Source organism: Onychomys torridus, chromosome 9 (genome assembly GCF_903995425.1).
Source record: "Onychomys torridus chromosome 9, mOncTor1.1, whole genome shotgun sequence".
NCBI lineage: Eukaryota > Metazoa > Chordata > Mammalia > Rodentia > Cricetidae > Onychomys > Onychomys torridus.
Genome location: NC_050451.1, coordinates 35,708,485 through 35,736,398, shown reverse-complemented (window position 1 = coordinate 35,736,398; position 27,914 = coordinate 35,708,485). Strand labels below are relative to the sequence as shown.

At 43.7% G+C, this 27,914-nt stretch overlaps 1 protein-coding gene across 5 annotated transcripts in view; it reads left to right on the top strand.

The window, feature by feature from the left end:
- The window catches only part of Fermt2 (fermitin family member 2), a 75,782-nt gene that overhangs the window by 35,845 nt on the left and 12,023 nt on the right, over positions 1-27,914 (top strand). For 3 of the 5 annotated variants that reach the window (XM_036198785.1, XM_036198783.1, XM_036198782.1), the window contains exons 4-8: positions 11,841-11,975; positions 21,325-21,357; positions 21,639-21,864; positions 22,137-22,239; positions 25,023-25,130. In XM_036198785.1, coding sequence (XP_036054678.1) covers positions 11,841-11,975; positions 21,325-21,357; positions 21,639-21,864; positions 22,137-22,239; positions 25,023-25,130 — 605 coding nt within the window. The remainder of the gene's footprint in view (positions 1-11,840; positions 11,976-21,324; positions 21,358-21,638; positions 21,865-22,136; positions 22,240-25,022; positions 25,131-27,914) is intronic. The other 2 variants (XM_036198784.1, XM_036198786.1) reach the window with 1 other exon arrangement.

Below are 27,914 nucleotides of genomic sequence, written 5' to 3'. Positions count from 1 at the left end.
ATGTGGTAGTTCGAATAAGAATGGCCCCCATAGACTCATATGTTTGAATGCTTAGTCGCCAGGTAGTGGTGCTATTTGAAAGGATTAGAAGGTGCCTCTACTTGGGAGGCAGAGCCAGGTGGATCTCTGAGAATTCAAGGCCATCGTGGTCTACAGAGCAAGTTTTAGGTCAGGCTCCAAAGCTACACAGAGAAACCCTGTCTCAAAAGCCAAGAAGGTATGGCCTTATTGGAAGATTGTAAGAGGTGTGTCACTGGGGATGTACTTTGAGGTTTTGAAAGTCCACGCCAGGCTATCTCTCTGCCTACGGATCAGGATGTAGCTCTCAGCTATTGCTCCAGCCTATATGCCACCATGCTTCCCATGATGTAACGGTCCAAACCTCTGGAACCAAGCAAGCCCCAATTCAGTGCTTTCTTTCATGAGTCACCTTGGCCATAGTCTCTTCACAGCAATAGATCAGTCACTAAGACGCCCTGTGTCCTTGAAACATTTTATTTGAGCATTCTGGTAGATGAGAGTTCAGTGATTAGTTGCCCGTGTCTAGCTCCTTGGGAGATGTCATGATTTGAGTCTGAAGGGTTTCCCACAGCTCCCATTTTGAAGCTTGCTCCCCAGCTTGTGATACTATTTTAAGATACCGAGGAACCTTTGGAACCTTTTAGCTGTGGAAGTAGGTCACTAGGAGCAAGGCTGATTCCGGGGCCCTTTTCTGCCTTCAAACCTGACACCATTCAAATAGATCCCACACAGGCTCCTGCCACCCTGCGTCCCCACGCGGGTGGAGGGAAGCTGTGAGCAGAGGACAGTCTTTCCTCCTCGACATTATTTCTTTCTGCTGCTGTGGCCAAAGCGCCGCACAGGGAACTACACGTGAGATGTGTTTGAATTCTTTCTCTCTCTTATGAGTGGGCCGTCTGGTTGAACTACAAGCAATCTTTGCATATTCTGGATGTAGAAACTTTATCGGACATGTTTTGAAAGTGTTTCTCAGTGTGTGGCTAACTTTTTGTGAAGTGTTATTGAAGTAGAAGAGTTTTAATGTTTGTGAAAAGCAGTTTGTGATCTCTGTTTTCTCTCTTCCTGTTTCCTTCCTTGCTTTCTAGGAAAGGGTTTTTTGGTTGTCCTTTTTGTAATTATCTCCACCCCTGACTTATGAGCTATTTCCACTTTCGACTTCGAAGTAATTGTAGGAGTATCCACCCTTGAGCCTGTGCCTGTATACCAGGATGGCCCCAAACACAGGCAAAATCATCACCTTACTTAAACATTATTAGTTCACTCATGGTTACGGATTGTGTTTTCCCTGCCTCTTTATGACATCATACTTGCTGGTGTGAGAGGCTTTATTAATTTAGTGTGGTTGGTAGCTGGATTTTTCTTTTCCTAATTCCTTTTAAGTGGAGCCAGCTTTTTTCCGCTCACCAGTCAGATGATAAGGAAATCGATTTTTTTGTTTGTTTTGTTTTTTAGGTTTCGTTTGTAGCTTTATCAGGGTAGATCCAGAGCCATCGTTAATTAGTTATGGGACCAGTTTCGCCTACCTCCTAAGGTGTTGTCTTTCGGGAATTTTTCACTCTTCCTGGTGCCAACGTGGTTTCAGTCATGGGTCCTTTCCTGTTTCCTACTCTTGAGTGTTTTCTGCTCGCACACGGGGATCACGGTCAGCCAGACTCCAGGGAACATCTCTGAGACCTTGGGAGGCCTCTCTCCATCATGGCCTCCCTGACCTCCATCTCCGGTGTCTCAACTCGGCAAGAGCTGGCTCTCTCTGCCCCTCCTGGCCCAGCTGCCTTTAGCTAGTAAATTGGTACAGGTAAAGCCATATTCATCCTCCTGGCTCCTCCTTATTATTGTTTAAATAAAGGATAGTCAGTCTAAGTTCCTGCCACTCCATCTTAATTTATCATAAAATTCTCTCAGCTCTGTATATTTTTCAGAGAGCCATCATTGTTCATGAATGCATTTTTAGGTGCAAATTCATTTCTTCCATTGAAATTTAAACTTGAACATGTTCTAGGCCATGCTCATGGTATTCTGTCCAGATCTAGTATTCACCCCAGCCCACCCCATGAGAGTAAAAGGCTCCATCGCCTACCCAGATACATAGACCAGGAACAGGGTGGTCATCCTTAGCACTGCTAATCTTGTCAGCTTGATGGACCTTGGCATCACCATGGAAACAGATCTGTAGGCATGTCTGTGAGGCGTTGTCTAGATCCACCCTAACTGTGGACAGACCCTTCCTACAGGCTGAGGTCCGGGACCAAGCAGAAAGGAGAAGGGGGGAGGGGGCGGCACAAAGCATCGGTTCCTCTCAGCGACGGTGGCTACAGTGTGAGTAGTTGCTTCAGGCTCTGCTGCCATGCCTTTCTGTCATGTGGACTGTGTCCTCAAACCATAAGCCAAAACAAACCATTCCTTTCTTGCTCTTGTGAAGTATTTTGTTGCAAAATGAGAAAGTGACTCATTACATGTAAATACCATCTTGCCTCCAGATCTGTGTGAATCTTTCCACATCACCTGCACCATGATGATAATCCATTTGTCACTGTCTCCCTGTGGGTGTTCCAAACACAGCCTCTTTAAATGTTCCTTTTTATCCATTCTTGTTCCTTTTGGTACACTCCTTAAGCAGAAACATTTAAAAAATGATTTTCTTAAGGGCTGGAGAGATGATTCAGTGACTGAGAACACTTACTGCTCTTACAGAGGACCTGGGCTTGTTTTCCAGCATACACACTAGGTGGTTCACAACCGCCTGTAATTGGGGCCCCAGGGGTTGGTCACCCGCTAGCCTGTGCATATAAACTCATGCGGGCACACACACAAACACACGGTTCGAAATGTCTTCTGCACATTTGATCCCTATATTTTCCTCTTTTGTTTCCCAAGGGGTGGAAAATAAGATCATCCTTGTAGTAAGGAGAAGGTGAACAGGATAAGTAATTTTAGAATGTTAATTTGAAACTGACTTTATTGTGTTTCTTAATAGAATTATTGGAGTAAGAGTTATTTTCCCCTCTGAGTTGGAAGTCACTGCTCACTTGTCTGGTAGGTTCCACGTTGTTGTTAAGGCGTGGTGATGCTGTGAGTTTTTATTTTCCTCTCTTTGTGGACTGCCATTTCTCTCTGGAAACTTGGAAGGTCTTTCCTCCTCCACTCTGAAGTTTCATAGCAGTGTGCCTGTTGGAGGTTTATTTCCATCCGTTGTTCTGGAGACTCCTAGGGCCTGTTTCTTGTGTGAAACGTTTCCTACTAATTCTTCCCCCTTTGTGTGATCATTTGGTGCTGGTGGGCAGTGTTCTTGGGTCGACCCTCTCACTGACTACATCTCTCCTATTCGGTTTTTCACTGTAACACTACATTTTCATTTTCAGTGTTTATTGCACAGACATCAGTAAATTTAAGATTGTTGACTTGTAATGCAGTTGTACTTCAGTGGTGCAGAGAAGATACGGAGACACCCCTCCCCATTGTTGATACCTAAATCTCTTCATCTCCGGTTCTTCGATGTCCTGTTCATCTCACAGATGGCTGTCTCTCATTCTTCTTAGCTTATTAATTGAGGTCATTTTATTTTGTACTCGGTATCATGCTTCTACTATGTCGTTTGTACAAGATTGTTGACTTGTAATGCAGCTGCACTTCTGTGTTGCCCCCCTTGAGGCTCCGAGGGTGGGTTTTTCGTGGTACAGTTTGGTTACTTGTAGTTGTGGGAATAAGATTTTCCCCACAAATTTATCTGACCTCTGCTAGTTCATTTCTCTTGCGCCTTTCTTCAGCCTCTTTTCTTTGTAAAGGATGAGTGATGATATTAGACACATCCAGATAACCCAGGATTATCCCCCTAAGATCAGTTGCTTAATAACTAACCTTCATGGCAGTGTCCACATTGTTGGAATGTAGAGCCAGGGCTAGGAATCTTAGGCGATGTCTCTAAGGTTTCTGTCCTGGAAGCCTTTCTCAAATGTCCATTCACAATTCAGTGATGATGCACCCTAACTCACTACAGGGAGCTCTGGGCGGGAGCGCCAAGCTGTTGCATCCTTTTCTGTTGACAGGATCCTAAAGGTAGGTTAGGTAAGTAGAAGGCAGTGGTGGAGCAGGAGACTGTGGCAAACTCTTTCCCTCTCTGTGCTGTTTTGGGTCCTCCTCGCTGCCTCGCTGGTCTCTGCTGCTGATACTGCTCCACATTGGTCAGGCAGTTCCTGCTCTTCTATCCGACTTCTTTCTTCCAAAGGCTTTCTGGCATTTCTTATTGTTTGGTTTCTATTTGTTTGCATTAATGTTTCTTTGAGACAAGATCTTGCTTTGTGGCCCAGGCTGGCTTTGAACTTGTAGAAAACCTGCTGCCTCAGCTTCTTGAGTGCTGAGATTATGTGTGTCCCATCATTTCTACCTCCTGACATTCTTTCTTGCTGTTGCGTCTCTCCCCACTACACACACACACACACACACACACACACACACACACACACCTTTGGAAAACTCTTCACAGGTAGATAGTTCTTTGTGTGTGTCACTTTGGAAAAGTAAAAACAAATGCACACTCATTATACTTACTTAACCAGAAACTCTAAAGGAACATTTTCTTTAAAGAAAATCTAAAATATTTCCCTCAAACACCCTCTGTATACTCATTTCTTAGTTCTTCTATCCCTGGGTCCCTATAGTTCTGTATATGTGTGCATATGTATACATATATGTGATATACATGCACACAGTATTGTTATTCAGTGAGATAGTATATTTTATGTCTGACATTTTCATGTCTTGTAGTGCTATATTGTTCACTAGTCCTACTCTTATACTTAATTTAGATTCTTTTTTTAATAATTTATTTTTATTTTATGTGCATTGGTGTTTTGCCTGCATGTATATTTGTGTTAGGATGCCAGATCCCCTGGAACTGGAGTTACAGACAGTTGTGAGCCACTATGTGGTTGCTGGGAATTGAACCCAGGTCCTCTGGAAGAGCAGCCAGTGCTCTTAACCTCTGGGCCATCTCTCCAGCCATTAATTTAGATTCTTAAATTTACTAGTTCCTGATAAAAGGCACAAAGTAAAGTCAGTAGATTATATTTTTATATAAAAAAGATATAATGTGTAGGTGTGTGTTTGTGTGTGGGTTTATGCCTGTGAATGCCGTGCACATGGAGGTCAGAAGAGGGTATTGGATCCCTTGAAACTGGAGATAAAGGCAGTTGTGTGCTGGGGGCCGAACTTGGGTCCTCTGCAAGAACAGGATGAGCTCTTAATCCCTGAATTCTCTCTCCAGTTCATCAAGCAGTAAATTCTAAATTCATTCAAATAGACTCCTCCATGAATGATCAGGCTTACTTTTTGTCGTCAGTATAATAAAATGAAAGTCATATAGTCGTATTCATATGCTGCCAATGGCTGATGCAGGTCGAGGATGAGACTGTCAATCACCAAGAGAATGAGAGGCTCTCCTCTAAGCTTCTAGCTACCTCATAAGAAGTAGCAATTAGCTGGGCAGTGGTGGCGCACGCCTTTAGTCCCAGCACTTGGGGGCCAGAGGTGGGTGGATCTCTGTGAGTTCCAGGCCAGCCTGGTCTACAGAGTGAGATCCAGGACAGCCAAGAGCAGCTAAGGCTACACAGAGAGACCTGGTCTGGAAAACACAAAAACAAACAAAGCCTTACCTATAGAGCTTTTATAAGAACGAGCTGCAGGGAGTGCTGAGACCTGAGAATACTGGAGAGGGAGGTCCCCAAGCATACAGTTTAATATTTTGGCATGACAAGCGGTTTGCATTGGCCCAGCTGGTTAAGGGCTCCTTGTCTGCTTATGACAGGCTGAAAAGTTAGTTTCTATCATTTTCTGCTGTTGTTTAGTTACATTCATAGCTAGCTTATGAGCTAGACAGGAAATGACTTAGGAACAAAATTCTCAATGAATGAATTGTGCAGTGCAGAAATTCTCAGGCCCCAAAAAACATTCCAGAAACACTTGAGAAGACTTTAGATGACATGCTTGGTTTCCCCCTCGCCCAGCTGGACCATGAGTGACACAGAGAGGTGGTGGAAGTGTGTCACAGCTCAGCCGTGACTCATTTTGTGTCCTCCAATATTTTGGCTTTTTTTACCGTACCCTAGTGTAATTTCTCTAAGGGGAAACAGCCATGGAGGGGGGAGTTCCCTCCGAGGCCAGAGGTGACAGATGCTCCTGGAACTGGAGTTAAGGGTGATTGTGCTGCCTGATGTGGGTGCCGGGAACTGAACTTGGGTCCTCTGCAAGAGCAATGTATGAGCTTACCTGCTGAACCATCTCTCCAGCACAGCTTGGAATTTTCTTTTCTCTAGACACGGCAGTGATGGCACTTAAATCCGATGGTACACTGAGAATTAAAAGTGCAGTTCATAAATACTTGTGTGTGTTAAAGCCCCCGTGACCGTGACACATGCCCAAGAGAAACAGCTTAAAGAGAGGAAAGATTTGACATCAGCTTTAGAGATTTCCATCTGTTGTGGCAGGGAGCGCGTGGTGGAGCAGAGTGGGTCATAGCTCGAGCACCAGGAAGTGCCTGTGCTGTGGACTTCCTTCTGTTCTTCCTCATTCCCTTCTGCTTTCGTGTTCACCACACGTATGTTTGTATATGTTTACATGTCATCCACACACACATATATAAAGAGAGAGATTCTGATTATGAAAGAAAACACAGACTATGTGTCTTCAACTGGCTTATTTCACTTAACATGATTTTCTTTAGTTCCATTCAATTTTTTGAAAATGACATTTTTATTCTTTTTTTAATTTTTGGTTTTTTTTTTTTTTTTTTTTATTTTTTCGAGACAGGGTTTCCCTGTGTAGCTTTGCGCCTTTCCTGGAACTCACTGGTAGATCAGGCTGGTCTTGAACTCACAGAGATCTGCCTGGCTCTGCCTCCTGAGTGCTGGGATTAAAGGCATGTGCCGCCACCGCCCGGCCTAATTTTATTCTTTATAGCAGAATGAAATTCTGTTGTGTTTATATACCACAATTTCTTTATCATTTGACCTGCTGATTCTCTAGGCCATTTCTGTATCTCAGCTGTAGTGAATAGTGTGGCAGTAAACATAACTGTCAGACACACTCACGTGGCCTGCCGACTTCCTAACAGACCCTGGGGTATATGCCCAGGTCTGTTGCGCTGGATCAGATAGTAGCTCTATTTTCAGTTTTTAGAGAAAGCACCACACAGATTTCCATAATGGCTGTACTAGCTCACACTCACCCTCTAGCCCCACATTGGTTTTTTGGATGCTGTTCTCATTGGGGTGAGATGGGATTTCAATGTAGGGGTTTGGGGGAGGGTTGTTTTTTAGTTTGGTTTAATTTGGTTTTTCGAGACAGGGTTTCTCTGTGTAGCCTTGACTATCCTGGAACTCTCTCTGTAGACCAGGCTGACCTCAAACTCACAGAGACCCATCTGCCTCTACCCTCTGAGTGCTGGGATTAATGGCGTGCACAACCACTGATCAGCTAACCTTTTTTTTTTTGAGACAGGTTTCTCTGTGTAACACCCTGGCTGTCCTGGAGCTCACTCTGTAGACCAGGCTGCTGGGATTAAGGGCGTGAGCCACCATCTCCCAGCCTTCCATGTAGTTTTATTTACGTTTCTTTGACCACTAATGATGTTAAATGTTTTTTTTTTAAATATTTGTTGGCTCTCTGTGTTTCTCCTTTAGAATTTTTTAAGCTTTATCTTCATGTGTGTGTGTTTTGTGTATGTCTGTACACCACATGTGTGTGGAGCCTCTGAAAGTCAGCAGAGGGCGTTGGATCCCGGGACTGGAGTCACGGGTGGTTGTGAGCTGTCATGTAGATGCTGGGACTCAAACCCAGGTCCTCTGGAAAAGCAGCCAGTGCTCTTGACCACAGAGCCCGGTTTCCAGCCCTCTGTATTTCTTCTATGGAATTCATTTGCCCATTTTTGAGGCATTAAGAGAGGCATTTAATGTTTGGAGTTTTTAAAATATTCTAGATACTAGTCCCTGTCAGATGAGATATTCCAGGACCGAGGGGTGGTGCTGCCCACAGTGGGCTGACCCCATCAGTTGTGACGGTCCCCCACAGACATACCCATAGGCCAGCCTGATCTAGACAGTTGTCATTGAGACACTTCCCATGTGATTTTAAAAAGACAAAAGAAAAAAAGTATTCGGGCTGGTCTTGAACTCACAAAGTTCTGTTTCCTCAGTGTTGAGATTAAAGGCCCATACCCCCCATACCTGACACTTTTTTTTTTTAATTAAGTAATTTGTGGTGCAACTAGTATACAACTGTCTGCACTCATTTAAAAGGTAAAACTTTGAAGTGTTTGGTTTTTTGAGAGGGTCTTATTCAAGAACTCACTCTGAAGCCCAGGCTAGCCTAAACTCGCCATCCTCCTCCTTCAACATATTTCTATCTTCTCTCAGATTTCCCATCTGATACCGCTCAGCTGCTCTCTGTCACTGAGATTTGTTGACATTCTGTGGAATTTTATTGGTGGACTCATAGATTTTAATCACGAATTTTCTCCTTTCAAATTATCTTCTTCCACTTAATTTAGATTCATTTACTTTATTATATGTGTCAGTAAGTTGTTTCTTTCTGCTGATGAATGGACTCCATTGTATGAGCTTTGCTTCCAGTGATATGTAAATTTCACATGCTTTGCTTACCCATTTGAGTTACTCCAGTTTGGACTTTGAATAAAGCTGCTGTGAATGTGCTTTCCACTTTCTTGGGTACATAGGGGAATATCCAAGTTGTGTGTTAGCTGCATGTTATAAGAAACTGAAGAACCATCTCTACATATTCTCATTTCCCATCCCAGCTAGCTGGGTATGAGAGCTTCGGATGGCCCTCTCCTCGTACATCATAGTGCCCGCTGTGTGTTTTTGCTCTGACAGGGGTATAGTTTAATTCACATTCTTTGATGGATGGTAATTCATTATCTTTTTTTGTTTGTTTGTTTTTTGTTTTGTTTTGTTTTCAAGACAGGGTTTCTCTGTAGCTTTGGAGCCTGTCCTGGACTAGCTCTGTAGACCAGGCTGGCCTCGAACTCATAGAGAAGAGATCCACCAGCCTCTGCCTCCTGAGTGCTGGGTGGCAGTCAGTGTGCCACCACTGACTACCTGCTGGGCCATTTTTTAATGAAGAGCTTTGTCCCAGTCTTTAGCCCCGTGGCCTTATTTGGAATTGTGTATTCTTCACATGTTTTGAATACAAGTCTTGCACTATATTGCTTCTCTCTTTATTTTCTGAACAGTACCTTTCAAAGAGCAGGCTGGTTAATTTTTTTTTAATTTATTTATTTTTACTTTATTTGTATGTGTGTTTTGCCTGCACATATGTATGTGTACCAAATGCATGCAGTGCCCTCAGAAGCCAGAAGAGGGTAGTAGATCCCCTGGAATCAGAATTATAGAGGAAGATTTATGCATTTTTATTATGTGTGAGTGCCTGCCTGCATGTGTGTATATGTATCGCATGTGTACCAGTGCCAGCAGAGGCCACAAGAGGGCGTTGGCTCTCCTGGAACTAGAGTTACAGGTGGTTGTGAGCCACCTAGTATGGTGCTGGGAACGAAATGTGGGTCTTCTGGGAGGACAGCAAGAGCTCTTAACTGCTGAGCCATTTCTCCTGCCCCAAAGGCAGTTCGCAGGGGTGGGGCGGGAGTGGGAGGGTATGTGTCCCTATTAGTTACTTCTCTGTTGCTGTGGCAGAATACTGTGAGCCAGCTCACAGATGGAAGCATTTCTTTTGGCTTGTGATTCCAGAGGGATAAGTCCAGCATGCAGGGAGCAGGCCTGGTGGTGGGAGCTGGAAGCTGACTGGTCACATCTTTACACACACACACACACACACACACACACACACACACACACACACAGGAAGCAGGGGGTGAACAGAAAGTGGGGCAAGGCTACAAACCCTCAAAGCCCTCTCTCTGGTGCTACCTCAGAGTGATACAGTCCTTCATCAAGGCTCCACCATATCAAAGTTCCACAACCTCCGCCAACAGCATCCCCATCTGGGACCCAAGTGTTCAAACATGATCTTGTCGGGGATGATATCATTCAGATTTCCACCACCCTTTCTAAGTAACCTGAGTCTTTTAGTTTCACTGTTGGATATAGGTCCACAATTAGTTAAGAATTAATTTTTATCCAGGCGGTGGTGGCGCACGCCTGTAATCCCAGCACTTGGGAGGCAGAGGCAGGCGGATCTTTGTGAGTTCGAGGCCAGCCTGGTCTACCAAGTGAGATCCAGGAAAGTCACAAAGCTACACAGAGAAACCCTGTCTAGAAAAAGAAAATAATAATAATGTGGAGTACTAGAAGCCATATTGATGTCCTGACCTGTGCTGCCACAGAGGGCCATGCTGAGGTCCATGGTGCATGCTGATGATGGAGACCCTGTGGATGTCCGTGGTCCATACTGTTGCCAGAAACCGTGTGGAAGTCCATGATCCGTGTTCCTACTGACTGTCAAGGGCAAGGAAGCTACTTTTTCAGTGGCATCGATAACTACAGATCACAGTTGAGAAAGAGGGACATAGAAGGCTTCTGTGACAACCCCTACCCCCAGCCCCCAAAAAAGTAATAGACAGAAAGTCATGGAAGAGAACTCTTAAAAACTGGGATGAGGGTGCTGAAGTGTAGCTCTCCACAGCTGAGGGCTTCTGGCGTGAGTGCGGGTGGGAAAGACTCAGTTTTCTTTAAGGGGCTGGCTACTGGGAGTTTGAGTTGAGTGTGTGGGCAATTCCAACTGGACTTTTTTTGGTGGAATAGGTCACAGGTGTGGAGTGTGCCAACCTGGGAGGACTGGGAAGTGAGTGTGATTGGGGTGCATGATGTGAAAGTCTCAAATAGTCAATAAAAATATTATGCTAGAAAAAGTTAGAAAATGATTGAGGAAGGTACCTGATCTTGACTGACGGCTGATCTTCACACATGCACTCAAGGGTGTGTGTGCACACATACAAAATTTTCAACCTTCTTATCAACTATGGGGAGAGTTGGCTAAGCCCCCCCCCCCTAGTTCGAGGAGAGGGATAACGTTGAGTCTTGCAATTCAAGAAACATGGTGGATGTATACTGTATCTAATATGTATGAAATGCCAGCTTGAGTCTGGAGAAATGGCTCAGAGGCTAAGAGCACTGGTTGCTCTTCCAGAGGACCAGGGTTCAATTCCCAGCACCTACAGGGCAGCTCACACCCATAAGCAGTGCACAGACATACATGCAGGCCAAATACCCATACGCATAAAGTTAAAATGCCTGTTTATTAAGGTAATCTATTACATATGTTTCGTGCACTACATGAACCTTATAACATAGAGAATGGTTGGTAACAGGTAATATAAATTCTTAGGTAAAAATGAGTATATGAATAAAAGTTCTAGAATTTTCTTTCTGGTTTTTGGAAAGTGTTTTTTAGACATGTTCTGACTGTCCTGGAACTTGCTATGTTAACCAGGCTAGCCTTGAAGTCACTTACATCCACCTTCTTGAGATTAAAGGCACGGACCTCCACTCCCGGTGGGCTTTCATTCTGTGTCCTGGTGGATTCTCTGTCTGCTTTGGGGTCATTCTGTTTGTTAGCTAATAGTGAATTAAGAGTGCTTTGGGTAGATTTTTTTTTTTTTTTCTCCAGGGCTGGAATGGAAGCCAGGGCTCTGTGTGGGCTAGCCAAACATTCTCTTGCTGTAGTTTTTGGGGATTTTTAGCATGTTATCTGTCACCCTTTCAAATTGGGCAGAATGCTGACACCCACATACACAGAAGGAAATAGATGAAGGAAACTTCCTGTGCTAACTTTTCATTTAACCCATTCCTTAACAGATATAAGACACCCTGAAGAACTTTCCCTCCTAAAAAAACCCAGAGATCCCACAAAGAAAAAAAAGAAGAAGCTGGATGACCAATCTGAGGATGAGGCACTGGAGTTGGAAGGGCCGCTCATCACTCCTGGATCAGGTGAGACCCCGACTGTGCAAAGGCAGGACTCGTGTCAGGACCCAAACTTTGTTTGTTTTCTTCAGGGCACATGGGTCCTATAGGTCGGGAGAGTGGTCCAGGCTCCGTCAGCCTCTCTGCTCAGTCATCTTAGTGCCATGAAGGTCTCTCATGTGCTGGTCATCAGCTGTCAATAATGGGGTCAATGAAGAAGACACCTGGCTCTTTGCTCAGGTCCGAAAAGGATAGTTCCACATTTGGACTTAGTTCTCTGTTTGCAGAAATTGAAAGCTTTTTGATAGGTAGAGTATGTGTGTGGGGGGAATCACTATTTTGTTGATACGGTAGTACTTAAAATCCTTACTTAAGACCTTTTCTGTGGTTTGCGTATCCTGGTCTCTTTGCATCTCTTTTTCTTTAGAAGTCATTCCTTTGAGAAGCGTCCTCACATTCCCACCCATTCTGTCCCCAAGCTGAATTAGGTATTATTCTCCTATCTTAAGACTTTTCTGTGTTGTGTCCCCTAACAATTGCACATTCCCTGCACAAAGGGAGTCTCTCGCTGTTTTTTGTGAGTTTGTTGTTGTTGGGACCTGCTCAGCATATGACATACATCTGGCAAGAAGGCAGTGACTTGTCACTGGAAGACAGAGGTTACAGAGTTCTTTAGTCTGAACACGGCATATCTGAGGGTCACGGCTGCCGCATTTCCACTGACCACCCATTACCTAGGATGGGTCTCTCCCTGCTGCATGTGTCTGAACTCAGTGTACTGATGTAATTCATCCCTGGCCATTTAAATTCTAGCAGAGTGATGATGGGAGCCAGCAGTTACGAGGTACAAACCATGCACCTGTGTAGTGGGCTTTACCTATGGAAACTGGATTCCCACGCCAGCCCTCTGAGGTAGATGTATAACATTTTAAGGAGGGTGGAATTATGGCACAAGAAAGTTAGGAAAGTATTTTTTTCTGTTAATATTCATACATTGGCTATATTTTGAGAAATACAAACAAAACAATGTACTTACAGCTCTTAAGTTGCTTATAGGCAGGCTATTTGGAAAACAATTTTATATTTAAAGAAGTTACACATAAATGTTAAATGAATTTGAAAACATGATAGGAATTCAGAGACCAATATTACTCACCTCAATTAGGGAATATTCAGTTTTATGGGTTTAGAAATTTAGTGTGTGAATTGTTTGTTTGATTTTTTTTTGTTTGATTAGGTTGGGTTGTTTGTTTCAAGACAGGGTTTCTCTGTGTAGCTTTGGAGCCTGTCCTGGAACTCACTCTGCAGACCAGGCTGGCATCGTACTCACAGAGATCCACCTGCCTCTGCCTCCCGAGTGCTGGGATTAAAGACATGAGCCACCACATCCCATTATTGTTTTTTGATTTTTGAGACAAGGTCTCTATATAGACAAGGCTGTCCTTCAACTCACAGAGATCTGCCTGCCTCAGTCTCCTTACTGCTACGGTTAAAAGTATTCCAGAGATCAGAATTTTATTATAAAGAAATGGCAGAGCTGGGCGGTAGTGGCGCATGCCTTTAATCCCAGCACTCGGGAGGCAGAGGCAGGCGGATCTCTATGAGTTTGAGGCCAGCCTGGGCTACAGGAAAGGCCCAAAGCTACACAGAGAAACCCTGTGTCAAAAAAACAAAACAAAACAAATGGCGGAAACAGACAAAGATCATCCTGGTAAAAAGCAAGGTACAAGAGGTAGATCGCTCAGCTGAGCCAGTTCTTAGAGGAGAAGCCTCCAGGGTAGTTCAAGACCACAGTGGAGGGTGTGTGATGGCAACTTGATGACATCACTAATGTGTTAGGAAAAATAGTTTAGAAAGATGAGTGAATTTACTTTTAGTCATTTTGGAGAAGGAAGTGGGTGGTAGGTAGCTCACACACAGTAAAAAAGAATAGTTGTGACATAATGTTTAAAGACATTTTGGCTCTCCTTCAGTGTTTCTGATGGAGGCCCTAAAACTCCCGTAAAAGCCACGACGGAGATGGGTAAAACAAGCACCTCCTAACCATACCTGGGTCTGCGCTAATGAGGGAGCTTTGGAAAGCCCCGAAGGATGGGACGTTATCCGAGAAACCAACTATATGATTAGAGGCTTGGTGCCACCTGCACCTCCCAGACGTCTTGTGGAAGGGCAAGGGGCTGGAGGTGGGGTTGAGCATTGTCACAGTAAGGAAATACCTGTGGCTGGTAGCTCATAAACACATTTATTTAGCTGATAGTGTGGTGGTTCCAGTCGCGATGCAAACATGGTTACTGATCTTGTGGCTGATGACGTACATTGCCGTGCACGAGGGGAAAAATGCCAGAGTAGGACTCGGGTTAGACTTTTAAAACAACCCCCTCAAAAGAGCGCCTCAGAACTCTACAAGGATCATCTCAGGTCCTTCTGAAGGCGGTGCTCCAGTGACCTGAGTAGCATCTTGCTGCTGCTTCATAATGCTGCCACATTGGGAACCAAACTTGACCCACTTTGTCCCTGGAGAACCGTCACAAGATCACAAGAAAACCATGGTGATAAGCAGGAGCCATCAAAATCCAAAGGAAGGGAGGCGGAGCTTCCAGGTCAGCACTTACTCAGGTGCTGTGAATAGTGTCCCTAGAAAAGGCGTAGGTGCCGCGTGATGCGCGCCTCTTCCTTCTGCCTGTGCCCGGAGACTCCTTCCGTTAGGAATTAGTGATATAGCGAGAGTTTCCGAGTTCTGTCAGCCACTCTAGCAAATGATGAAGATGGATGGAGGCACTCTGATCTAGAGCCAGGATCAGAGAGAAGCTCAGGTGAGCACAGGGACTTCATGTGGCCCCAGAAGTCAGCCAGTGTTAACAGGTAACAGTGGAAGATCTCTTCCAACCAAAGGAGGGATACCTTTGGGCCACGGAATGTCTTCAAGACAAATACATACATACTTTTTTCACCTTTTCTATGTGGGACTAAAAGCCCTTGAGAGAGAGAGAGAGAGAGAGAGAGAGAGAGAGAGAGAGAGAGTGTGTGTGTGTGTGTGTGTGTGTTTGTGTGTGTGTGTGTGTTCTCCTGAACCTGAGCCTGGGGTTACTGCTGGTTGTGAACCACCCTATGTGGGTACCAGGAACAGAAACCTGGCACTCTGGAAGAACAGAGCAGTAAGAGTTCGTAAGCACCAAGATATCTCTCCAGTCGCCAAACTCCAGATTTTTACATCTCTTTCTTCACGGTCCTTTATGATTACTGATCCTCAGTTAATTCAGCAAGTTGGCTTTGTTTTTCAGTTGAGTGGAGCCTTACTGTGTAGACCATTCTGATCTCACACATATAGCAGCCTACAGGCCTGAGCCACCAGACTAGCTAGGAAGTTGTTTAACTTAGCTACCCTAGGCCCTGCACCTGCATTTGTACTTTCCAGCTTTATTCCAACAACTGAGCTGGCTTGAGAAGCTCAGTGGGTGTACAGGTCATTTGTTTCATTGGTTTTTCTTGGGGGAGTGGTGGGGTATCACTCTAGCTTAGAACTCATGACCTGCCCCTCCCGCCTTGCTTCTGGCTAGTTCCTTTCCACTCCGACTGCATCTGCTCTTTGTTTTTGGACTGTATGTCATTCTTCAGTTCTTCCCTCAGGCCTGACTTCCAGGCCGCTGAGTGTCCCAAGAACACTACTGGACAGCTTTACGAGAGACCTTTTTAAGAAGGTTTTTTTTCTTTTCATTTTGAGATTTATTTATTTAATTAATTTTGTGTGTGTGGGTGTTTTGCCTGCATGTATATTTGTGCAGGGCTCACAGAGGCAGGAAGAGGCCGTCAGAGCCTCTAGAACTGGTGTTAGAGACAGTTGTGAGCTGCCATGTGTATGCTGGGGTCCTCTGGAAGGTTCTCCTCCTCCCGTTCAGGAGATCTTTTTAAGAAAGGAAAACCAAGCTGGGCGGTGGTGGCACATGCCTTTAATCCCAGCAATCGGGAGGCAGAGCCAGGCAGACCTCTGTGAATTCGAGGCCAACGTAGGCTACAGAATGAGTTCCAGGAAAGCCAAGGCTACACAGAGAAACCCAAATTAAAAAATAAATAAATAAATAAAAGAAAGAAAGAAAAGAAAAGAAGGAAAAGCCAGAGTTGGGTTGAAAGGTCGCTGCTGTTGAGGGCCACGTTCCTTGAGCGACTCACTTTCCCAAACAGGACGTACACTGCTGATGTTTACCTCTAGCCTCAGTTCTGACTAACAGGACATGACAAATTCAGGGAGAGCCAAGGTTAGTTGAAGCCATTCTAAGCTCTGGCTATCTAGCCACATGCCCCTGCCCCCCTTACTGAGGACACAGAGACCCTGAATTTTAGCAGTGTTCCAGTAGCCAAAGGTCAGAATCTAGCTTTTACTGATTATTTTTTAAACTTTGATTACTTTAAAGAAAAAGAAATTTCAATTCCTTAAGGAATCTACACTGTCCACTGTATGTATTAATCAGAACAGTTTGATCATCCACCTAGAAACTGCAGTGGGAAAGATCTTGTCTGTCTGGGTGAGCTGAGTGAGCTTTGTAGCCCAGAAACCAACAGTGACACAGTGTCATAGGACTTCTAAGACACACGATTGTTTCAGTTATCCAGAAGTGGCTAGAAAGAGCTTCTGAGTGTGAGAAAGACCAGAAAAGCCTGTTTTGTAGTTAGTAGCAGAATTGGAAGCACAGGGTGATGTTATCGTGGATTACTACATAGGCTTTTTTTTTCCTGCTACTCCCCAGTTATGCTAATAGTGACAGACTGTAAGAAAGCTGGCTGAGCTGATGCAAAACAGCTTGTCTTTTACTGATGCTTAGGCTTTGGGTCATGATTAAACCATGGTAATTTAGACTGATGTTCCCCTGTTAGAGATGCTCTGGTAGAGAAAGGGGTGGTAAGCGAAATCATGAAGTGAAGAAGCCCTCCAGGGTCTTCCTCTGCCTAGATGTCTGGTGTATAACAACTAACATGTAGCTATGTATAATCAATGCATCTAGGTCATTTTTTATTAAGAGTATGTGTGTGTGTGTGTGTGTGTGTGTGTGTGTGTGTGTGTGTGTGTGTGTGTATGTATGTATGTATGTATATAACCTGTATCTGTCAGAGTCCACACTGCCTGGTCAGCTCACTACAAATTCTAACAGCTACACTGTCCTGCTTGTTATGAATTCAGTATGTTGCCAGAGTTCACCTCTAACTCTGGACTGTCCTGCCTTGGACCCCTGAGTACTGGGATCAGCAACTCTGCACTACCACACTGACTGCAGTTTTTCAAAGAAAGAACACTTCCTGCAGTGTGGTCATGATTTTCAAAGAAACTTAATATCAAAATGTGTTATACAAGTGGAAATTATCTTACTAGAAACTTTTCTTGAGAGCAGTGGTGACGCACACCTTTAATCCCAGCAGTCGGAGGTAGAGATGGGCGGATCTCTAAATTCAAGGCCAGCCTGGTCTACAGAGTGAGTTTCAGGACAGCCAGGGCTACACAGAGAAACCCTGTCTCAAAAAAAAAAAAAAAAAAAAAAAAACCAGGAAATTCTCCTTGAAAAAAAAAAATGAGAAGGCATCTAGGAAAGGAAAAAAGTCTAGGATCTACATTAATATAGAATATAATCAATATTCTATTTTACTTTATTAGGAAAATTATTTACATAGGATGCAAATATTTTTCCTAACTGGATCTTGACCATTTTAAATATCTAAATATTTTAAACCTATTCTTTAAAGAACAAAAGCGCTCTCTCTCTCTCTCTCTCTCTCTCTCTCTCTATATATATATATATATATATATATATATACACACACACACATATACATACACACACACTAAATATCAAATATTAAAGGCTGAAATTTTCTTCAGTTTGTTTTTTCCAACTAAGGTGGGATTATATATATTGTGTTTCCTTCCATCAGTAATATGTTCTAATGAGCCTCGTATTTTCTATTATAGAAGTCATACACTGAATATTAATTTCATTATAATAAACTCAAACAATACAGAAAAATAAGCTAAGGCAGTGGCGAAGGTTCCTTTAAAACTTATTCTTTAGTTCCCTCATATTCTTCTTTTTTTTATTCAGTGTTTATGAGCGTGCGTGCATGTGTATGTGCGCGTGCGTGCGTGCGTGCGTGCGTGCGTGCGTGTGTGTGTGTGTGTGTGTGTGTGTGTGTGTGTGTGTGTGTATACACGCTATGGAAACCAGAAGGTGTTGGATCCCCTGGAGCTGATGTTACAGGCGGTTGTGAGCTGGAACTGAACTCAGGTCCTCTGGAAGAGCAGCAGATGTTCCTAGGCACTGAGCCATCTCCGCAGCCCCCAAGAATTAGCCATTTCTTGATGACTTTATTGTAACAGTTTGGACTACAGCTTGACGGTGCCCTTTTCTCCCTTCATTCCTCCCTCCCTCCCTTTCTTCCTTCCTTCTCTTTCCTTTCTGTTGTGACGAGGCCTCATTATACAGCCCTGGCTAGACTCCCTCAAGCTCCCAGAGAAAGACTCTAATACATACTGCATTGATTTTTTTTTTTCACTTACTAATATTTTGGTGCTTTTTCTGTGGCAAAGCAGGGCGTTTTTCCAAGCCCTTTTAAATGTTCTCAAAAGTTTCTATATATGGGTTTGGGGACTTAGCTCAGTGGTAGAGCAAGTGCAAGGCCCTGGGTTCTGGAAAAGAAAAAAAAAAGGACAAAAAGTTTCTATATACAAAAACTGTATTTATCTGTTCTCCACCTGTGTGTTTTACCACATAGTTGCTGTAGTTCACATTCCCATCAATAGTATATGAATACACCCTTTTTATCCATTCTTCCTAATGTGGAGCATTGTAAATCTTTATACATTTTTTAAAGATTTATTTATTTATTATGTATACATAAGAGGGTGCCAGATCTCATTACAGATGGTTGTGAGCCACCATGTGGGTGCTGGGAATTGAACTCAGGACCTCTGGAAGAGCAGTCGGTGCTCTTAACCTCTGAGCCATCTCTCCAGCCCCCTCTTTACACATTTTTTACCATTTTGACAAATAGTGTCTCAGAGGCACTTTATTTCTCATTTCCTGGATAGATGCTGTAAACACTGGGATGGTAGAATGGTATTTGTTGTATTAGCCATTAGCTCTTCTTAGTCTATTGATTTTTCACATGCCTAGACTGTTACTTCTTATTTATGATTTGGCCTTTAGTGGTACTACCCTTATATTAGAGAGTCTCACTGCACATTAGCATTTTGTCTGTGGTCATTTTCCTGTGTCCTAATACAGCAGCCCACCCAAGAGCCACATGCAGCTTTTATTATCTGTGGCCAGTTATGCGTAGTAGCCCAGAATATAGTGCCCTTTGGACGATTTTCCTTTTGAACTATTTGTTTAGTTTTTAAGTTCTCTCTCCATATTTTGTTGCTGACTAAATTTGTTACTTCATCTTACTCTGATTTCTGCCTGCAATAGATATAAAAACAGGCAAATAGGAAAACAAGTTAGGGTTAGCCTTTGAGCTGGCCCTGAAGGAATTTAAACTATGCATACCCTCTGACCCAGCAGCGCAACTAGAATTGGGAAATAAGTCTAAAGCTACTTACTGAAGCTTCGCTTGCCTCGCCACCGAGATTCTAAGCAATCAGACATCCATGGGTTGGGAGTGGCTTGAGTTGTATTTCATGAAGGCAGTGTGCAGGCAACCAAGACCGGCTAGTTCCCACCCGGCATGACCCGGAAGCTTGCTGGCTCTTGACCATGAACAAATCTTTTAGCCTTTGTGCCCCAGTTTTGTTCTTCAGGGCGAAAACACATTTGTTGGGACACTAGATGAGTTGTTACCCTGTGGTATCCATATGATGGATAGAAACTATGATAATGTAAAATGCAGACTGTAGGAGATTGACAGTGGCCTCTATTAACTTACTTTCTGTATTGGAAAATTCATAGAGTCGATTTTAACTTTACTCAGCTCTAAATAATTCTAGTACATCATACTAGGAAAAAAATGTCAGTATTCTGACATTCTTAGTGAAAGGTTTATTCAACAAACGGTTTTGTTTTTGTTTTTGATTTTTCAAGACAGAGTTTCTCTATGTAACATCCTGGCTCTCGCTTTGTAGACCAGGCTGAGGCCTCGAATTCAAGGAAATTCACTTGCCTCTGCCTCCCAAGTGCTGGGATTAAAGGCATGTGTCACCACCACCTGGCTCAAATGTTGTGTTTGTTTGTTTGTTTGTTTTTAAGTGAACAGGTTTCTGCCGATTAGTTAATATCTCCCATACTGCGATTATATGTACTCCCTTAGCAGAATCACTGTCTGCCCAGATGAGCTGGAGAAGTGATTTCTGCCTTTGGTAAGTATGGACACCGTACCTGTCCACAGTGCCATGGTTTTAAGTTTGACAGTGACTCCCCTAGACAGCAGTGCCTCAGGACTGACATGACAAGTGTCTCCTTTAAAGGCTGAAGCAGAGTTCATACCTCCTCTCTGTGTCTCACAGCACCCGACAGGTTGTTTAAGCACAACCCAGGACACAGAGATATCAGATCAGCAATGGCTGGCTGACAGTAGCCACTTCCTCGGTGAAAGCCCTTCTGTTACACTGTGTCTTCTTATCGCCTCTGTGTGCACAGGAGTGGGAGGAAGGAGGATTCCTAAGCATAGTCTTCAGTTAGATAGCTGGGGAGAGTGGGTTAACCCTCTTCTTTCCACATCCAGTAACAGTGTAGCAGCAATTGCACATTCTCTTTGAAAGCCAGAGAATGAGTCAGGAGGATCGCCCTAAGTAGGAGGCCAGCCTGGACCACCGTGTGAGACCCTGTCAGAAAACAGGACAGGACCAAATATAATATAACAGTTAAGACATGGTTTTGACCCCCTTAGTTCTGTTATTCTAGTGAAAGAGCATGTGTTGTATCATTAGCCGGTGTTTTCTTTGTGTAGCCTCTAGTGTGTGCCCAGCCCCGTCATACTGAGGGATCCTGAGAGAAATGAGGTGACGCCTCCGACTTTAGTGCAGCTGCATAGAAACCAATCACAGGGTGGGGGATTTAGCTCAGTGGTAGAGTGCTTGCCTAGCAAGTGCAAGGCCCTGGGTTCGATCCTCAGCTCCACAAAAAAAAAAAAAGAGAGAGAGAGAGAGAGAGAGAGAGAGAGAGAAGAAAAGAAAAGAAAAAGACACCAATCACAGGAGGCCCGATGAAAGCCCAGCCTCACTGTGCACTGGACGAAATAGTGTTGTGTTTATGGTGAAGCTGCCGGGGTTAATACGCTTACTCGGGATTCACAGTGGGGGCGCATCTGTTTCCCTTTTCCCATTTCCTCTCCATTCTTTGTCCTCTGTTGTTGCCTTTCCTGTGCCTTCTCAATTCCTTTCTCTCCTTTCCTATAGGCATCGATGTTCTTTACATTGGCCCTCTGAAAGGTGAGCCTCACCACAGCCACACACACAAGTGTCAGTCTGTGCGCTTCAGCTACAGCCTTATTTCCTAGTTCCTCAGAGTCTGCCAATTTAATCACATCACGGCTTCGGTACCACGTGTTCTGTTGTCCGAGCGGGGTTAGCTTGTGTTTGGAGGCAGGTAGATGATGTGCTGAGCTCTCCTTCCAGATTGAAGCTTGTGGCTCACTGTGCTTCCTGCTGTAGTGTGTGTCCTCCTTGAGAGTCCGAGCCCCCCCTCACGGCCGCCTCCTCTCACTTACTAGGAAGCATATACTCAAGCCCCGGACTTTACAGTAAAACAATGACCCCCACTTACGACGCTCATGACGGAAGCCCCTTGTCACCGACTTCTGCCTGGTTTGGTGACAGTGCCCTGTCAGAAGGCAATCCCGGGATACTTGCCGTCAGTCAGCCGGTAACATCACCAGAAATACTGGCAAAGATGTTCAAGCCTCAAGCTCTTCTTGATAAAGCAAAAACCAACCAAGGGTAAGTATTCTGATTTTTTTTTCCGAGGCAGGGTGTCTGTATACAGCCTCGGCTGTCCTGGAACTCTCTGTGTAGACCAGGCTGGCCCCAAACTCACAGAGAGCTGCCTGTCTCTGCCTCCCGAGGGCTGGGATTTAAAAAGGCATGCACCACCAGGCCTGGCCAAGGGTAAGTTCTAAGAGGCCAGGCCTGAGCACAGCTGCTGTACCTGGTGGGGGAGTGTTTGGCTGACCTTGGCGGCCTTGCTCAGTGCTCTTCTCCAATGCGTTCAGGTGGCTGGATTCCTCGAGATCGCTGATGGAGCAGGACGTGAAGGAGAATGAGGCCTTGCTGCTCCGGTTCAAGTACTACAGCTTTTTTGATTTGAACCCAAAGGTACCAAGGACCCAGAGGGATCTTTCCTGCCTCCCTTTCCTTTCTCACTTGAGCGCTAAGAAACTGTAGCAAGTTCTGAATATTATTTTGAAACCCAGACCTGAAGGCAAAGGTGTTTGTATTCTGAGTAAATCTGGTATTTTCCTAGGTTGGAAGCATGGTTGACGTTTTTTTTTTTTTTCTTCTTTTCTTTTGATAAGGCAATCACATTTTCTTTAATGTGTTTCAAAGGTGCTTGTTGCTTTTTTTTTTTTTTTAAATTAACATCTGCAATTATTGTAAGGTAAAGAATAGTTTCTGAAAATTATTCTGTATTATTTTGGGGGGTTTTGTTGTTATTTACTTATTTTTATTTTATTTTTGGTTTTTTGAGACAGGATTTCTCTGTGTAGTCCTGTTGTCCTGAAACTCGCTCTGTAGACCAGGCTGGCCTGGAACTCAGAGATCTGCCTGCCTCTGCCTCCTGAGTGCTGGAATTAAAGGTGTGTGCCACCAAGCTGGGCTTTGTATTGTCTTATAGTCTACTTTTTATTCTCCTAATAGCTAACCATTGTTACTTGATTTCTGTGCTGGGTGAGTCTGCTGTGCTCTAACTTTACTTGTTAACTTTGCTGTAAAAATCTATAGTTGTTTTTCCCCAAGAACGGGGGCACAGTCTTTAGGGGACAGAGCCTGTCCTGGCCCCCTGCTATCTCCTTCGTGTCTGAATTGTACTCTTTTATCTAGAGCAGCGGTTCTCAACCTTCCTAATGCTGTGACCCTTTAATACAGTACTCATGTTGTGCTGACCCCCAACCATAAAATCATTTTGTTGCTACTTCATAACTGTAATTTTGCTACTGTTATGAATCATAATGTAAATACTGTTTTTTCCAATGGTCGCAGACCACCCTTGTGAAAGGGTTGTCTGAACCCCAAAGGGGTCAGGACCTACAAGTTGAGAACCACTAATCTAGTGTCTTATCTTTTATTCATTATGTGTGCACATAATTTTTTATATATATATAGTTTGGGGTTTTTTTTGTTTTGTTTTTTTCTGAGACAGGGTTTCTCTGTGTAGTTTTGGTGCCTGTCCTGGATCTTGTTCTGTAGACCAGGCTGGCCTCGAACTCACAGAGATTCCCCTGGCTCTGCCTCCCAAGTGCTGGGATTAAAGGTATGCGTCACCACCACCTTGTCATAATTCTTTACATAACTTATATACAGCAAATTGTAGCAATAAAACGGTAAAAATTGTATTTTCAGGCAACATCATATCTACTTTTGGTTGTAGGTTGGGGAGTGGAATGTTTGGTTAACATTTTAAGAGAGTGTTTCTTTTTGCCAGTATAATTAAATGGACGTCTAAAGACAAAGATACACATATTTTCCAAAAGTGTGTCTGTACTGTCTGTTTTGGATATTTAAAATGGCTCTTCCTCCCAAGGGTCTACCTCTTTGGGTGTTCCTCCTCTGTGAGCAAGGTATTTCCCAAATTATTTTGCTCACTGGATTCTTTTGTAGCAACTCAGAATAACAATGTTAAAAGCAATCTGTATTTGTATCTTGTTTTAATTCTTTCCAACTAGATTTCTCTTTTTCCCCCTTTTTCACTTCTCTTTATCAGGTGTTTGCTTTTTGAGGCAGAATCCAGCCATTCTGCATAGGCTGCTCAGACTTAATATGAAACCCCGGCTGGCCTCAGAATTTGATCCCTTGGACTCTGGGTGCTGGCTACAAACGTATATCAGTACCCATTTTTGTGGGGTTTATCATCTTTGTTTTTGAGATCAGACCTCGCTCTGCAGCCTGGGCTGGCCTAGAAACCAAGGATCCTCCTTTAGCTTTCCAAGGGCCAGCAGAGCAGTCATGTGCTACCACATCCTCCTTCAAGTTAGATTTCTTCCATTGAAACTGCAACAGTTGTTACATCGACCCCCTTTTTTCCCTTCAGTGCTGGAGATCAAATCCTCTCTCATGCTAGGCGACCCCTTCTACCTACTGGGCTACATCCCTGGGTAATTTTCTTGTCAAATTTTACGTCATTTTGAATAGAAAATTACATGTCTCTAGAGTCATAGCTAACACTAATAGATCTCTTCCTTTTTTAGAATTAACCATTTTGATAATAAAAAGTTGAAAAAGTGACATACTCACTTTTGTCATGCTTTCAACATGAGTTTTAAGTGGGTATCGTGGCACAAGCTTTGAATGGCCACACCCAAGAGGCAGAGGCAAGCAGATCTCTGAATTCAAAGTTAGTTAGTAGTCTAGACAGCAAGTTAAGGTCAACCAAGGGCCACATAGTGAGACCCTTGTCTCAAAAAGGTGGGGAAGGGGCACTAGAGAAGTGGATTACTGCAAGAGCACTTGCAGGGGACCTGGGTTCTCAGCACCCACATGGTAGCTTACAACCATCCATAACTCCTGTTCCAGGGACCCAATAGGCACCAGGCATGCATCTAGTGTACACATGTACACAAGAGCAAAACCCTCATAAAATACAATAATTTTATTTTAAAAGAGAGGCTATTTAAAGACTTACTATTTTAAAATTTAGGCGTATGTGAGTGCAGGTGCCCATAGAGGTCAGAGGTATCAGAACTCACTGGGATCTGGAATTACAGGCAGTTACAAGCCATCTTACATTGGTGCTAGGAACTGAACTCCATTCCTCTGCAATAGCAGTATGGACTCTTTAACTGCTGAGCCATCTCTCCAGCCTCAAAAGTGGAGATTGAACATTGAGAACTTAGCAGTATTGAAGTCTGTGTATTAAAGCCCGTATTTCCTTCATTCTGCAGTACGATGCTATCAGAATCAATCAGCTTTACGAGCAGGCCAAGTGGGCTCTTCTGCTGGAAGAGATTGAGTGCACCGAAGAAGAGATGATGATGTTTGCAGCTTTACAGGTAATGAAGACAGTGGATGATCCTTACTGGGAAAGAGGAGAGTGGTGTAGATGTTATACGGGCTTTTGATAGTGTTCTTTGCTATGTAGACAGTGGCATGTGGGGCTGGCAGGATGGCCCAGCAAGCGAATGCTTGCTGCCAACCACGGTACCCACATTTGGTATTCAGGACCTACTTGGTAGAAGGAGAGAACCAATTCCCCAAAGTCCTCTGAGGCTGGGCCCATTGGCGCACACCTTTTGTCCCAGCCCTGGAGAGGCAGAGGCAGGTGGTTGTCTGTAAGTCTAGGGCTGCAGAGTGAGACTTGGCTTTTCAGTGTTGTCCTTGCACCTCCATGTGCACACACATGGCACATGCATGCACACACTCCCAATACATGAACGTTTTTAAACATTGAAAGTGGACATTTCCGAAACAAACAGGATTAGGATTAGTTCTTTCTTGTTTTGGTTTTTGAGACAGGGTTTCTCTGTGTATCCCTGGCTGTCCTGTAGCCCAGGCTGGCCTCAAACTCATAGCTCCACCTGCTCTGCCTCCTGAGTGCTGGGATTTAAAGGTTGTGCCACCACCACCCAGCTAATGATTATTTTTGTTGTTGTTTTAAAATATTTAAGAATTGGGCCTAGAGAGGTGGCTCAGAGGTTAAGAGCACTGGCTGCTCTTCCAGAGGTCCTGAGTTCAATTTCCAGCAACCACATGGTGGCTCACAACCATCTGTAATGAGATCTGGTGCCCTCTTCTGGTGTGCAGGGACACATGCAGGCAGAACATTGTATGTATAATAAATAAATAAATCTTAAATATACATACATACATACATACATGCATATATACATACATATATGTGTATATATACATATATGTGTGTGTATATATACATATACACATACACACACACATTGAAGAATCAGTGATATCTTGTGGTAAATTAGTCTTTTCCCAGTGGATAGTAACTTGAAGTTAACTGAGTTTTCTCTTAGAAATAAAGTACTAATGATATTAAATTGATGATGAGGCACATTGCAAACTGGCTGTGTCAGAAATAACACCTTTAATAATGAGAGTTCAAGAGACTAGAATAAACATAAATGTTTTTACAATATTCATTATTAAGTATAAAGCTAATGTTTCTTTAACTAGTATTTTTTACAAATGTAGATCTTGGATGCCACATGCTTCAGAATTATCATGGTACTTATTAAAAAATTAATTACCCACTCCCATTACTGAAATGGCTTTAGACTATTCGGTGTCCTTAGACGTGGTGAGGTCCATTGTCACCAGATGACATCTTCCAGATCTCAGTGTGTCTGAGTGGGGCTTTGGCAAGTAGTCCTGGGCTGGGATTCTAATCTTCCCTAAGGTCCCAGTGCAATTGATATCTTTAAATAGAAGCAGGAAAAGAAAGACCGGCCCTCAGTGAAGAAGCTCTCACTATGAAGATTTTTACTTCTTTTCTCAGAACACAAAAATGCTCTCAGACTTCCAAATGCACCAAGGCACCCAGAAAGTTCAGTTACAACTCAGGGTCACTGTTGGAAAGCAGAGGGCACATGGCAAGTCCTTGCTGGTGGGCAGGCGGGTGATCTCATCAGCTTTCCAAAGAACTGACTAAGCAGCTGGTTAAGATTCTTACAGTTTCTGGGGCGTTTCGACTGTCTGCAGAATTTCCTGAACTAAATCTCGGCAGTTTCCTGGGAGTCTCCCACTTGAGTGACTCTTTAAATAGATCTTTCACACTCTGGACACAGACTCTGGTGTCTTCTGGTGGAAGTTTTGTCAAAGCAAGAACAAGGCATGTAAAATACATCTGAAGAACCCTAGGTTTTAATTTTATAACAGCGTTCTTTTATCATTTTGTTGTTGGTTTGGTATTGTGCTAGGGACTGAGCCCAAAGTCTTGCCCATGCTACCCCAGTGTTGTGCCACTGGGTTATATCCCAGCAGGCCTTAGATTCTATTCCCAGTAATTGAAGGGTCTGAAGGGCCTCAAAACATAGTCCTCGTGGACCATTTTGTTAGATAGATAGATAGATAGATAGGTAGGTAGGTAGGTAGGTAGGTAGGTAGGAAGGAAGGAAGGAAGGAAGGAAGGAAGGAAGGAAGGAAGGAAGGAAGGAAGGAAGAATATACATACATACACACGTGTACATACATACATACATACATACACACATATATATGTAATATGGGGAGGAGAGAGGGGAAGGGCTTTTGGAGTGCACATCCAAAAGACCGACATGCAGACTCTTGGAGCCATCTTGGTAAGAAGACAGACTCTTGTCCTCCCCGTGTGACCACACTGACTGGAGCTCTTATTTCTGCTCTTCACCATTGAGAGGAAAGTATGGTGAGGAGCCTGCAGCCCACACATTGAACTGCTCTGTCTCTGGGGCACCCAGATCCAAAGCAGGCTTACTCTGTAGCAAAAAGAAAGAAAATAATTTGGAATAAACTGGATAAAAAAAATAAAGTTAATAAGATAGTAACAGGGCTGTTTGTATCATTATCTGTCAGAGTGCTTTGAAAAGGGGCAGATTTCAATCTAAGCCATGAAGTTCTGAGTCAAGATCTCTGGGGTGATGGGGTAGGGAATGGAGGGGGGGCGCTGTGTTTTTAACCAACTCTCCACATGATTCTTAATAATCTCTCAACATTGAGGCCATGCCTGGCAGTCTCTGCCTACCTTGTTCTCATTGGGTATCACAGAAGTTTTTGTCACCACAAAGATCTCATGTTTGCCCAACTTGAAGGTGTAACCATTTGCTCCTGAGTCCATGCAT